At 34.4% G+C, this 15034-nt stretch overlaps 1 protein-coding gene across 1 annotated transcript in view; it reads left to right on the forward strand.

The window, feature by feature from the left end:
• LOC149803550 (cytochrome b-c1 complex subunit 2, mitochondrial-like) overlaps positions 1 to 15034 on the forward strand; it is a 48487-nt gene that overhangs the window by 14478 nt on the left and 18975 nt on the right. Inside the window, exons 4-8 of the mRNA XM_089953284.1 lie at positions 190 to 254; positions 3880 to 3936; positions 5309 to 5433; positions 12400 to 12497; positions 13207 to 13357. Coding sequence (XP_089809410.1) covers positions 190 to 254; positions 3880 to 3936; positions 5309 to 5433; positions 12400 to 12497; positions 13207 to 13357 — 496 coding nt within the window. The remainder of the gene's footprint in view (positions 1 to 189; positions 255 to 3879; positions 3937 to 5308; positions 5434 to 12399; positions 12498 to 13206; positions 13358 to 15034) is intronic.

The following is a 15034-nucleotide window of genomic DNA, read 5'->3' on the forward strand; positions in this document are numbered from 1 at the left end:
TTTACATATTTCACCCACTGGTTTGGACAGAGAAGGGTATTTAATGCAAGATTTTACTTCCTGTGGAGCACTTGGGTGTATCACCAAAGTTTATGCTAAGTTTATGTTGCTTTAAATAACACTTTTCACACATTTTGATTATTTTCCTCTCCATTTTGCCACTACATTTTTTTGTCTTTTTCCCCATAGAGTACAAAAGGAGTAAGCAGTTTTGGTTTAACAAGATCAGTGATGCAGATGGGTGGAAGTTTCAGGTAAAGTACATCCTCTTATTCTTGTTAGTACAGATTTTAAGGAATAGTGTATTCTTTGACAAATAAATGGATGGTCCACAGCTTTACACAAGGAAAGAACATCTTATATTATGCTCATAACCAGTATCATCAAGAAGTGGTTAGAAAGGTGAACAGACATTTTTCTTGTTAGTATTTCCAGTTAGTAACAGCTGTATTAGTTTCTTAAAGCTTTTAGATAATAGTATAACATAATTCCAGGCTGCTTGCTTTCAAATAACTTGATTAACTGAATTGTTTGTTCATTGTTTGTGAAAAATATAAATGTCTGTTGCTTTGTCAGTCTTGTTGCTTCATTTCACAGACATTGTATCTTCAGTGATAAAATTTCTTGCTTGCATCATCTCAAAGCCTACTAATCACAATCTTGTAAAGTAGGTTACTATGACCTACTTTCCAGTCTGTAATTTCTTTGTTGGATTTAGCTCGTGTTCAGGGACACTCTTTGAGTCATCTAGTTTTGGAGTACAGCTTTCCCCAGTTTTAATGTGCCTTACTACAACACAATTCCAGATATAATTTGGTACTACTATGGACTCTGACCAAATTCATACCAATGTATAATAATGAGTGTTCAAAGAACTTGTACAAAAAATTTAGATAGTGTCCTCTATATCATGGTCCTGTATATTATGCTATTCTCATTATATTGCAGTTCATTATACATTGCTGTTTTCAGTTACAAATTGAACATGACATTTGAATAATACACTTTCTCTTAGAATAAAATTATCAGATTTATAAGAAAAGCAAGTAGCTGTGCAGTTATACCTATAAAACAGATTTCGTCATGAAATGTTTGAACTCATTTGCTCAGCATGCCTGCATGTTGTGGTTGTTTCCGGTCCTTTCAAAGTCAGCATTGATGACAGGTCAGAGTCGTCATATTCCTTTTTCTCTTCTCTCTCTCCAGCTTCTTTCAGGTCATCAACCATAACTTGGTTGTCTGCTCTTTTTCCCCCCAGTGGTGCTCATATGGAGCTATTTTCCCCTTTAAAATAAATATGTAAATACACAATCTAAATACTTGTCAGGCTTTCTTACTAAAGGGATTGAACAATAATCTCCACTCTTATTACCTCAGTTATCATATTACTGTAATTCAACAGAAACTAAGGGTAATACAGGATGGTTCGCAGCTTGATAGCTGATACACATAACCCTATTACCAGCTAGCCAGATTCCTAATGGGACAGTGACATAACTAGACATTGCAATTAACTCCTCGTATGCCCCAGTTGCAGGTTGTAAATCAATAGCTGGACTAAGCCTGTTGGCAGGTGTACAATGCTCAGTTTAAAAGAATTCACAACTTAATTACACAAAAGAATTAATGGACTTCACTTCTTGTCTTAACTTACATTACTTGCTAACTAGCAATACAGTTCAGACATAGAAAAATCAATTCCTAGCCTACATGATTCATATCATTTAAGACAGATAAAGTCACTCATTTTCACAATTCATATCAGAAGTAATGCATGAAATTCCTAGAAAACATGATTCCCATTATATACAAATGAGTGAATTCAAACAAATTCATATCGAGGAAATATTTTGTGACATTGTTAGAATACATGAGTCATATAATATTCAAGACAGATGAATGCAATTAACTTCCAAAATCAAGAAAAATAGATGTATGAATTTAATAACACAAATTCAAACAAATAATTACAAACTTATATCAATGAATAATTTTGCATGTGATTAAGACAAACTGTGTACTTTCTTAGACTTGTTTTTATGTAGCAGAATCTCTTAAAGTTCCATGTCCTTCTACTTCCGTACACCCATCTGTTGGAAATTTTATAATGGGAGAACATTTTCTGCCACTCCTCCCCACTCATCCCAAGTCAATACTTCCCCTTCTGCAGAAAAACTTGGACTGACTAATGTAGCGAGGGAAAATACTTAAAACCTTGAATTGCAACTAGGAAACACAATCAGGATTAACTTTTATCTAACTGCAAGAAATTTAACACAACCGTAGAAAGTTAGAATGATTCTCACTATTCCACTTTTATTAACAACTGTTTTTGGGAAAAACTCGCTTTATGACACTTATTTAAAATGGCCCAAAATTGCCCCAGGATTATCTCCACTTTACTGTTTCTCTGCTACTTAACCCCAAATTCACCTCACCTCTCTATCTGTCCGACTCGTTTCACAATGGATTCTAATTGAAATGAAGCATGCTCCAGATCAGGGAGGTTAAACCATCACAGGCTAACGATTTATTGCAGACCTAGAACTTAACGTCAGTGTTAATTGGTATGTGTCATGCTGTCCACGACATGATTCCATCAGCTATGGTACATTAATCATCTTTCAAAATTAATTCTGTTACAGGCACAATGATTATTTTTTTTAATGAAAATAAGCAAGCTCTATACAGTAATCTTACAACTGCATTGCTTGCTATGCTCTGCAATTATGCTTTTTGCCCCATAAATAGAAAATCTCTGGATTGTCCAGAAATAATCATGTACTCAGTATATCCAGTCATGATGTTTCAGATAAGCTTGACATGCTACCAAATCGTAATACCAAAAATGAAAATGTGAAATAAATTCAACTAATATATTGAGATAACATTCACTAATGTTTTGTTTACATTTTTTTGACTGAAAGAAAAATGTTTATATCCTGCAGTTTTTGTAATTTTCTCACTTCGATTCACATGATACGACCCTGATGTAGTACCCTTTGCATTTCCAAAGGCATGAATGTTTTGTGAAGAGTAGATATGAAATAGTGAATGACGTTTGTTTTTACCCCAGCATCACTCTTAAACCATGATGACTATAGAAATGACAGAAAAAATTATAAGTTAGTATTAAAAAGCACAAAATTATAATGAAAGTAAACCCGGGGGTGAAACTTGCAACTAAGAATTAGATTTTGAAATAATGAAACATAAGAAGAAAAATATACACATGCCATCAAAAAATAATTTAAAAGTTGAAACTTTGCAAATTCTGATGACTAGAATGTTGGAGGGGCAAATAATTCAATTATATTAGAGTATAGTCAGAGGCATCAGATGGGAGATCCTGAAGTAAATGTTAGTTAATTTGGTTTTTCATGCAAAAAAGGTAAAATAGACTATGCACATGATATCTTGGTTTATATGATGATGGCCCATTATGATCACGCCATTGGTCAATTTTTCAAAAAATGCAGGGGACCAGTTAACCCCATTTTACTCAGGTTTGGCTGAAGCACTGCAGTGGAACACTGTTCACCACCCATTGACCACATGTGGAAGAAATGTACAGACAGATGAAACAATGAATTTTGAAATACTCTTAGATCCAGGTGATCCTTCCACTTATTTTTATGAGATTGTCTGCAGAAATTATACCACCAGTATTTGTTTTGGAAAATGTATCTCCATTTGTTTGGATATAATATTGGGGTAACTTGGAAGTATATTGTCACTTTGGAATTTTGAACTAGAATATATTTCATATATTTTTTTAAATTACTATTAGTTATAATAGTTTTGCCATTAGATTGCTGCATGTTCTTAGGTTATGTACTTAACATTTTTCTACATATTCTTGTACCTCATAAATTTCAGCTGCACAACATCAAGAGAATTTATGCAGTATACCATACAGTGCCAGCGAGATAATGTGTAAGACTCCTTACTTTTTTGGATTTACTGGTGATGCTGTGTAGGTTAATGATTTGAAACATGCATTGTACATTTTTATTTCAATGCATAACTTTGATTTTAATATTGAAAAAGTAATGACTAATGAAAAATATACATATTTTGAAAGTAACATTTAACACAAATTCAACAAGAAATCACTCACCTGGAAAGTTGAGAATTCATCTGTGTACTTTGTGAATAGTTTTATGATAAAATGAATAAGTGGTAAAATGATGATGATCAGAATCAGATATCTTAAAGGTAAAATTAGTCAAGTTGGCTTTCCTGTTCATTTAATTTTAATTTCTACATTGAGTGGCCTATTAACTTTTCCATTTCTTTTCATACAGCTCCTAAAGTTACATTTGCAGTTTTCCAGTTTCTTCAGAAACCAGTGTAGACAAAATTCATCTGAGACCACTCTGGCATTAAAACCTTGCATGATTGTATAAATTTTTACATTCACCATCAAATATGGCTGCTGTCACTTGATAAAAGAAATTCTTTAAATGTCAAATATCGTGGTACTAAAAAACAGAAAACCTTTTAAACAACATATTCTTGATAACTGCTCAGCATAGTTTGCCCTTGTTTGACTTCTAGCAAAAGAAATATTAAATTTTTTAGCAATGATGCAGATCTCACTGTTGTTTTTACATTGTTTATATTAGTCTCTAATAACATACGGAAACCTGTTCAACAAATTTCTGCTAAATTTGAAAGAAACCGTTCTGGCATCAATGCCTTTTGATTTTGTTTAACAAATTATGCTATCAAATATGGCCATAATTCAATATAAAATAGGAAAACTTTTAAATGATACTGACACAAAAACTGCTGAACAAATTTTGTGCCATCAGAATTTGTATAAAATGATAATATATTATAAGATATGGGCATCTTTACTGAAAATGTAAACAAATCTTTCAACAACAACATCAAAACTTTGGAGCGTTAATTATGACCTGATTTGACTGAGCACCAGCTGCAAAGTGTTTTGAGTTTGTGCAGATGTTGATCAAGATTGAATTATAGCTAGTTATTAAAAGTAGCAAAATCTTGTATTTGACAGTATTAGAAGAAAAACGGACTGATTGTTAATGGATATAATGTGTATCAGCTTGCTTCAGTTCTTGTAGCCCAGATACCTAGACATGTTCATATTTTAGGTCCATATCAGCCAGATGAGTTACATTAGGCCCACTTCAGCCTCTTATTATTGATGACAAAGGATATAATGCTGTTTGACATATTTTGTGTGGTTGGTGATAATTTGAAAGACTTCATGAAACGTGATTGAAAAAGATTTTTGTTTTGAGCCCTTTGCAAAGTGATAATGTATTTTCTGCAGACAAGAAGCACTTGAGCCCCTAGTAGACATAATGACCAAGCCAGCTTTCAAAGCCTGGGAAGTTAAAGATATTCAACCCCATATGGAGCTAGATCTGGCCATTCTAGAAGCGCAACCAGAGAATCGTAAGTTTTAACAAGGTGTAATACTTCCGTCATCCATTTGTGTATGTCCACATTCATACAGTGCATGTGCAACATTCAGTAAAGATATGCAGAAGGATGTTAATTAATTGATACTCCTCTGGCATGCATGGTCATAGCGACATAGTAGTTTCACCAGAAGATGTCTTATGATATCTAGTTTGTTTAATTTTAAATGATACCAATCTTATGATGGATACAGCAGCCATCACAAGGTTCTTCTTTGTCAGCTTTGATTGGATGGTCATATCAACATAAAGTTTTCACCAAAAGACTCATTTTGATGTATTGTTTATCCTAAGTGAAAATGATGTTGATCTTGCAATTAGTATGGCTGCTTTGGTACAGTTTCAACATAAACAGTTAAAAGTCTTATCTTAGATTCATGGACATTCTTTTCAGCCACTAGTACAGGACCTTTGTCCTTGTATCTTTACATATTTATAGAGGCCTAACTACAAAATTTAATAGTGCACACAGTTGATCATAAACAAAGTTGTTTACAACAATTAGTTTTGAATAAAAATGTAAAGAACTATATTAAATAAAGACTGTTTTATGACCACATTTTATGAAGGAATTTGTTTTTAATGAATTTCAAGACTCCATCTTGATCTGTTATTCAAATTCAAATCACACTTTTTTTTATTGATTTTTATTTCATACCAAAATATGACTTTAAACATATGCTGATGTTAGAAATTTGCAAAATAAAATGCTCTATTTAGCAACTTCACTCTAAGTTAAATATGAGCACCTTCTTGCTCCAGAGAAATTTCAACAGACTGTAATGCTCAAAATATCATCTTTGAGCAAAGTTTTGCAGATACTTAAAAAATGAAAAATTCAGAAGATCTGTCTACATCTCATTGGCATTTTGTTGCATTTGTCCACTTTATCAAATGAAGAGCACCGATCAGCCCCTTTTTGTCAAACCCGACTGAAACACTGCAGTATATGGGCAGCAAGGTGCAAACATTTAAAAATTTAGTACCAGAAATTTGAAGTAATAATTATTTCACAGAAGAGTTCTAAATCATTTCAAAAATTTATCAGCAACCATTAATGTATAAAATAATTTCAAATTAAAAGAGATTAACTTTGTATCCTTTGTAGAAATTTTCACTTGATTGTAAATCACAGATGATCCTATGCTGGTTATATTTGTATATAATATTTGTTGAAAGTTTTTTGCTCTGAAGTATGCTGCTTTTTATCTCCCATAAACAAAGCTCAGCAAGTTGTGTGTTTTGGCAGCTTATTCTTTGATCCCCATACTTGTCAAAATTAATGTCTGCTAAAAGGTTTTTATAGTATCTTCCCATGGTCTTTGGATTTCTGATATTATGGGAAAATATTTCAAGAAATCATTGCATCATGTTTTTCATTTTATTGTTTGAAAAGATAGTAAACTACCCTAGTCATGCACTAAATCAGTAAGAATTTCACTGCTGGCCTCAGGCCAGGATTTGCATTAATAGAATGGTCTAGAGGGGGACAAAGTTCAAGGTACATTGGAATAAATATTCATTTGGAGGTCCTTTTTTATGTAATGTATATACCATTCTTTATATTTATACCTTTTCATCTAAATCTTCATTAACATACACCATTTAAATTCTTCTTTCATCAGGAAGCTTTATATATTACCCCTACCCTCTGTGACGTTTTTTTTTATTATTGCTGGCTGATGCGAAACCTTTTATCACTTTTAAATGATCCTACATATAACCTTTATTATGGTGTTAAATAGCCTAACAGTTCTGGTGTGCCTTAAAAATACAATTAATCAACTTATTTTTAATTTCTTACCACATTCTTTTAGTTGCCTTCTCCAAATATCTTTTCTAGTTTTGAATTTAGTTGTATTGAGTAAATGTTGCCAAGATACATTTTTTCAGCAGTATCTGGACCCATTATATCATGATGTACTTAACGAAGGAATAAATGAGAACCATGTTTAGTCCTTCCTCATTCTCAAAAGCTATTTGTTGTCAGTGCTTTTCCTCCCCATACAAAATGAAATAAAGTAAAGTTGAGTTATGTTTCAGCCTTTGGTATTGAATTTGGAAGTGCTGAAAAAAGAAATGCAACAGAATAAGAATTTTTACAACAGTTACTTTACCAACTACTGAAATATGTCTTTGACTTAAGCTTGCCAGTATTCTTTTTGCAGTTACTTTCTTCCTGTAATTGTTTCCCAGCATTTGTTGTAAATTGAGAGTGAAATTGATGCCACTGAATGCAAAGTTAGAAAAAGACCAATTTAAGTCCATATTGGGACATATTCTTTCATTGTAAAATTAATTTTTTCCAATCCAAACAACCTTTGAGTTTGGTATAATACGTTTAAAACCAGATAATAGAATAAAAACTTGCAAGATATTCACAGATGCATTTAGAAAATGATAAAATCCCTCAAGAAGACTTTTTCATTATTGGCATACTGACCCAAATGATACTCTTGTATTAAAAATCAATCCCCATACATTCACATTTTGTTTTAAATTTTGTCGCTAAAATCTCAACTTTGATCATAGACTATTAAGGCTTAATAGAACTTCCATTGTTTTTTCACAAAGCTCCAGTCAATTAAATCAGGCTGTTTTAGTCTATTAATAAACTAAACCAAATCTATTTTCATTCTTTAGTTGATCCATGATATCATATAAACACCTAGTATTTTCTCCAAAGATTCCACCCTTCGTATGTCCTTTTTGAGTATCACTGATTATTGTAGGAGATGCATTTTTAATCCGAGTTGTAATAGCTCCCTAAGCAATCTTATACTCAGGGTTTAAAAGAAATATGGTCTTTATTTTTAATGTGTCCTATGACTTTTTCTTTCTTTGGTAAACATAATGACTCCTGGAGTCAGGAAATCTGAAAGTTTTCCAGCATTTTTTTCTTGATCTATTGATCTGCACAGAAATTCCCCAAGATCATTCCAAAAAAATGAATAGAACTTCGCATTGAGTCCATCTGAGTCTTGGGTTATTCCAGTTTCCATCCATTTTAAAGGCTTGCTTTGTTCATTAATTGTAAGTAAACCCTTGCATGTTTCTCTTTCCTTTTTACAAAGCTAGTATTGTAATTGAAAAATCTAATTTGGTCTTCTTGACTATCATCAACATCAAGCTGAGCAATTTTAATTTAATATGATTCTATATAAAACTGTTTTTGAGCTTCTAAAATGTCCATTTTGTACGATATACTTGCCCATCATCTGAAGTCATTCCCTATATCATTGTATTGACATAATTTCTTCTTTAAAGGAGACTAGAAATCAAAATTTTCCTTTTACGTATGTAATTCTCTACAGATTGTAATTCGACTGCAATGTTTATAAATTAAATATCGTAAGCGAGCAGTGATTATATTGCGTGGAAGATACCACGATTCCGTAAATTGCCGAGTTTTTCCGAGTTTTAATGAGACGACAGATCACGTGGTACCGTGACGCAATACTAGCCAGTCCTCGAATACAAACATAAACATTGGCGAGCGAGGTAGACAGAAAACCACAGTTTGGTAATATCTCTCAATTTGGCGCAGCGAAGTCCCGATTATTACATTATGTCTGTCAATTTTCATTTGTCAGAAGAAAAAAACCCAACCCCAAACCATTTTTAAATATAACGTATGCAATCCACAGTCTAAACTGCCACACTACTAACATCGTAGCGATATGACTGAAAAATTGTTAAAGCTACGTTAAAAATTCAAATCACACACGTCTAAACCCGGCACTGGACGAAATAATTAATATCATACAACAGTTTTTTTCTTCTTTTTTTCTTCTTAAGTAAATAGAACGTGAAGATTAAACATTATTCAAGTAAATTTCAGATTTTTTAAACAACTACAACGGTACTATAGTAAAAAAAAAAATAATTAAAAGAATAAAATTGTCACCAATTAGCTTAAATGAATGATCACGTTGAAATTTTCTCTGCAAACAAAATCGCATCTCCATTTCCGCCAAAGAAATTCGGCCAGTTAACACCTGACATTCCTCTACCGTATATGAAAAGTTTAATTACCATGATTAAATTACAAGGAATAAAACAAAATATACCATGCAATATATGTGGCCCTAAAGAACTAATTCTGAATAAATATTTTAATCAGCAAACAGTGTTACATGCATTAAGACTTAAAACCTAAGGAAATAAGGTGGGGCATAAAACTTGAGAAAAACAGTTGCCACATGTACGGTAACTTGTGACTGCAGATTTGAACTGTTAAAATGAAGTCCATGGCATCGTAAGTAACAACAAAATAGGCATTGTTTATTTGGTAATCAATTGCTGGTGCTTACACATACACACACTGTCGAACATGGTTTCTTTGAAGTATGTCCGAAGGGCAGTCCTTTTCACAAGATCAATGCAAGGATAAGGATTCTGTTCATTAGTCACACCGGCTTTATTGTTTGCGTACTTAAATCAAAACTTTAGCTATTTTGCAGTTTAGCCAGAACTGACCAGAATATGCAAAAGGCACTTGTCATGGGGGAATAATAAGGCGTATCACAGCGAGAAAAGGCACGTCAAATGGGCGGTCGCACATTGGGGCAAGGGGGGGGGGGTCAATAGCCCCCCTCCCCGTTCTATTGTCAGACAGTTAATGTGAAACTTTGACCTTTTTTTTAATAGCTGCTTTTTAAACTGCCCAAGGAATAGTTTTATATCAGTTCCAATTAATACAGATTACCGTTTATGCATAATACATGTATACAATGCATTATTTTTTAAAAAAATTATTTTTTATAAGATTACTGAAAATTGTGTTTTCTCGAAACACGACAGGTTTAGAATCTTATTTTTAGCAAAGCTTCCATTTGATTAAAATCAAATCTAAATTTCACCTAGGACAGTGGTGATTTGATTTAGATTGTGCCGTGTTAAGGCATGTATATCAACATCTTGAAAATACATTTACTCATTTCACCAGCGCGATCAAAGTTTCCTCAGGCAAACAATTTTTGTTTCGACAAGCCTGACGGGCACCTCACTTTGAATACAGGATGGGCCGGAACTAAAACCAGAAGGGGCCCAGGGTGTCGGGCTATCAGATTTGTTTTTAGCACTGCTGTTTTAGATAAAAGATATGTGGATTGATTGTTGCATTTTGTGGTCACTTACTCGTCCTTCTGCCTATTTTCGTAACTCACACGTTTAACTCTTTTCCCAGGATTTAAAATGTCCAAAGGTATGTCTGGAACAGCGCCAACTTTTAGTCTAGGCCTAGCATTTGCGTATCTTTGAGCTGCTATTTTTTCATGATCCCTCTCGTAACATTCCTTTGAGAAACGAATGCTGTATGGTGTTGCTTTGAAATCAACTCGTTTGTAATAATGTACCCATTCTTTCACGATGCCTTTATCTTTCGGAAAAGAAAAAAATATTATGTCCACAGGATTTTCTTAATGTTCTATTACACCCTTAAGCAACGCAAAACGGTATTGTCTTTTACTCTGGCAACTCCCACTTGGGCTGCTGGAGTCGCTACTATGACGTCAGATCCCGAAAGTAACCGAATAGGCGCGGAAATTTTGCATACGAGGTCACGGAAATTCAGCCCATAGAAGATAGGCCAATATTTAAATATTGGCATTACGGTCGCAGATGATACTTCAGAATAAGGTTTTCTGCTATAGTACTTTTATTATGATTCTATATTTCCATTGGTTTCTGGTCTCCTTTAAATATGTTACTCGATCATAATACTTTGAGAACTACTATTGCCTTGCAGATCCAGCCCTTCCAGATTAAAACGTTTAACTTAACTAATATCTATCTGCCCACCTAGGTTGCAGTTGGGCAGAGTGATCTCCCCTTGATATAATGATTGGCGGCAAACGCATGAATATCAGTTAATACTTCTGCTCTTGCCTAGAAGCATGCTCTGAACATGAGAGACCTTGTAAATGTCAGAATTAACATTGATACAGGTTGAAAGAGTTATCACTTCACAGAGAAAGTATACTCCATCTATATTTCCATCTTGTCTTTCAGTGTTCTGCTTGACTATTTTAACCACACGTTATCATCTTTACAAATTAAAATGGACCTAGGTACTTCACATTAAGTTTGGGCTATGCTTTTAATTATGTTAATGTGCAAGTTCCTGAGACTAACAAAAACAATTATTATATGTTTATTTCCACAAAAACTGGCTACATAGAGGTGAATTTTCTCTGTTAATTTATTTATTGTCCACATGGCACACTTCACTGCATTTACCTGTACCAGTCATCCTTGAACAGTTAAGGGTCCTCTTTATGTCCCTAATTAATATTCTTTTGTAGTATTAGTTTTACCCATTTTAACTGAATCATTGTATGGAATTGTATTTAAAAATTGGTTATATCAACATAGAGTTTGACAAGAAGACTTCTTATTATGTCTAGTTGGTCCTCTGTGAAATGGTTGTACATGGACTTCCAATATGGCTGCTACGGAACCATCTTGATAATCTTTTTATCACTACTCCTCCTGAATGGATGGTCATATCAGCCATCTTGAAAATCTTGTGATTGCTACTGCTCATAAATGGAAATTTGTATCAAAATTGAGACTTTCACCAATACGATGTCTAGTTAGTCGTGTGTGAAAATGGTGCCAGTCTGATTTCAGATATGGCTGTCAAATAGAAAACATTGAAAATCTTGTCACTAATTTTCCAGAATGGATCAACATGAGGTTTTACCAAAAGTCATATAGTTTGTTCTGAAAGAAAATGGTGCCAATCTTAAACCCATAGGCTGCTGCAGTGGCTAATGTGAAAATCTTGTCACTCAGGAATATCATTTTTAACCTGGGAGGGCTGGATTTGTAAGCTAATAGTAGTTCTCCTTGGGTATTAAGATTGGGTAAGTATTCATGAAGAAACATATTTTACTAGAAAAATGAGTTTTTTTAAAACATTTTTTTTGCATGCCAGATCTGCTGGAGATCCTCCATGAGGCTGCATTCAGAGACACACTGGGACGGTCCTTATATGCCCCAGCATTTAAAATTGGAAAGTACAATCCTGAACAGGTATTTCATCTCTTTCTTGCATATTTCTGATAAATTTGGCCATGTGAGAAAGTCATGTTGGATAAATCTGTTGACATTAAATAGATGTAATCTTGCCTTTGACCCCAGTTAAATCCTTATAAGCTAAAATACATTGCAGTTTATCCACCATTATGACCTTAGTCACTTTATTTGACACAGACTGAAAGGAAAAAATACAAGTCACATGCCTATATAATTGATAGAGAAACCTTAACTGGTCATACAGTTGAGTCTATTATTACAAGATTGACATTTCTGCCTATCGTATTATTGATTGTTTTTGTGTTGATATGCAAGCAAGTTCACCTCTATTCAGCAATCAGCTTATAAACAACCACATTTTGATCCCATAAACAAAACTGTAAAAAAAATTTAATCTTTGTTAAGCTGCCCCTATTTCTTGGCCTTACCAGGTGCCATGGATTATTTTGTTTATGATCTACGTTGATTATGTTGTGTATAGTTAACAGTTCTATCATTGTCTGTAGAAATACATTCATATTTAATAGGTGAGAAAATTAGAATGAAGCTTGGTATATCTTCATAGATTAGAAAACATTTCAGCCACAACAAGTGCTCTTGCAGTTGTGAATATTTATTAATGGATATTCTTGTGTTATATTTCAGATGATGCCAGAAGTACCACATAGAAGATAATATATTTAAGTTTTTTGTTGATTCTTTTCAGCTTATGTCCTTTGTACATAATCAGTACACTGCTGGGCGTATAGCCATTGTTGGTGTGGGTGTGGACCATGATTTTCTGACCCACAAATTAATGAGGTTAAAGCCTTTTGAGGCATCAGATGTGGAAACAAAAAAAGCAGTTTTTCATGGTGGTAGGTTTTAATTTTAATTGCAGTAATACAATACCTGCTACTGCTGCATTGCTTTCACTTCCAGGGCTCTAGTCCCCAGTCCAAGCCAATTATTCTCTCATACACTTTGTATTGGAGGGCCAGAATTGAAAAGAGCATGATCCCAGTCTGACTCCTTAGACACAACTAACACATGTAATACCATCCACAGTGTTCTTTAGAAGATGTATATGTTATATTTGTGCTTTATTGCTTATTGAAACTTGCCTTAAATTTCATCTTGAAATGTCTTTTTGGCATTTTGCCTACCTTTTTGTATTGACTGAGTGTTTGTCTCCACAGTCCTTGCTTTAATTGTTCAGTTTTTAATTTTATGGGTTTTGTTCGCACTTATGTTAGCAAACTCTGTTTCATTAAATAAATTCCCCCTTCATTGTTCCAGTGCTAGGTTAAGTATAGCCTAACATTTATTTAGATCCCGATTTTTTTTTTTTGTTTTGCATTAATTGTAAGCTTTTCAGAGCTTTTAATGTTGCAAAGTGGGTGCACAGGAAGACCCTGTGAGACACTCACTCCACTTGCTTTGGTGTGCACACACAGATGGCTGCTCAATTTGTTATCTTTGGTCTGACCAGGTGGCACATGTATGGGGTGGGGGAGGAAGAAGTGTCCCTCTTTGATTTCGATCCATGGCTGAGTCATACCAAAGACTTACAAAAATGGTGCTAACAGCTGCCTCACTTGGCACTCAGCATTAAGAGGTTAGTTTTAGGACTGGTTGGCTTGGTGTCAGGATAATGTGACTGGGTGGGACATCATGCTGCATGTCTGCAGCATGATGTCCCAGTGCTAGACCACTATAAACTGCCACACTGCAGACATTGTAGCAATATGACTGAAAAATTGTTAAAGCTACGTAAAAAATCCAAGTCACACACACACACATTCCATTGACAAAATGAAGGGATGCTGAAGGTGAATCACATCACCAAATCTGATGATACTTTCTCTCCTTCCTTCATTTGAAAATTTCTGTTGACCTTAAGGATGGGTACTGGCTTCATTTCCAGGAACATCCTCCTATGTCGCAGACCAGGATGATCAGTGTAGTTGCAGTCCATTTGAGAACCTTAGTGCTATTCCTCCACTATTTTGATGCCTTATTGATGCTCAGAGGTCTTATAATTCTGTGAAGGACCTTTCTGACTGTTGCCTGATGGTTACCCATCTCAGTCTTATTCCAACCCTACAAAAGTCAGACCTCACCCATTCTCCGGACTTCATATTTGTGGGGATGAACTTTCTCATCAGCCTAGTGAGAGTTTGTGTTTTTTCAGACATCATCAATCCTCTTTTGTCCCTTATAATGGTTCTTCTGGCCAAAACTTGTCGGCTTGCCTTATCTCTCTTTAGAGGGACTGTACTCTGCTGCGGATTTCTTTCCTCAGAGTAGACTGTATTTGCACCCTCACCAGTTCCTGCTTGCAGCATAATGGAAACCACACAGGAACCCTTTATTAGCTTGGATCCATATTCACCACCATCTACATTGGTGTCTGTAATGGACCAGTAACCCAGTCTCCCCCATCCAAACTCTTCTCCTTTCTTTACACTGACACATCAGTCACTTAAGGCATCACTGTGTTGCTGATGCCTCAGGCAATTCATCCATGGTAGTATACCTCCGTGTCAGGGTGG

The sequence above is a fragment of the Sinohyriopsis cumingii genome, chromosome 3, assembly GCF_028554795.1.
Source record: "Sinohyriopsis cumingii isolate HCF-2022 chromosome 3, ASM2855479v2, whole genome shotgun sequence".
Classification (NCBI taxonomy): domain Eukaryota; kingdom Metazoa; phylum Mollusca; class Bivalvia; order Unionida; family Unionidae; genus Sinohyriopsis; species Sinohyriopsis cumingii.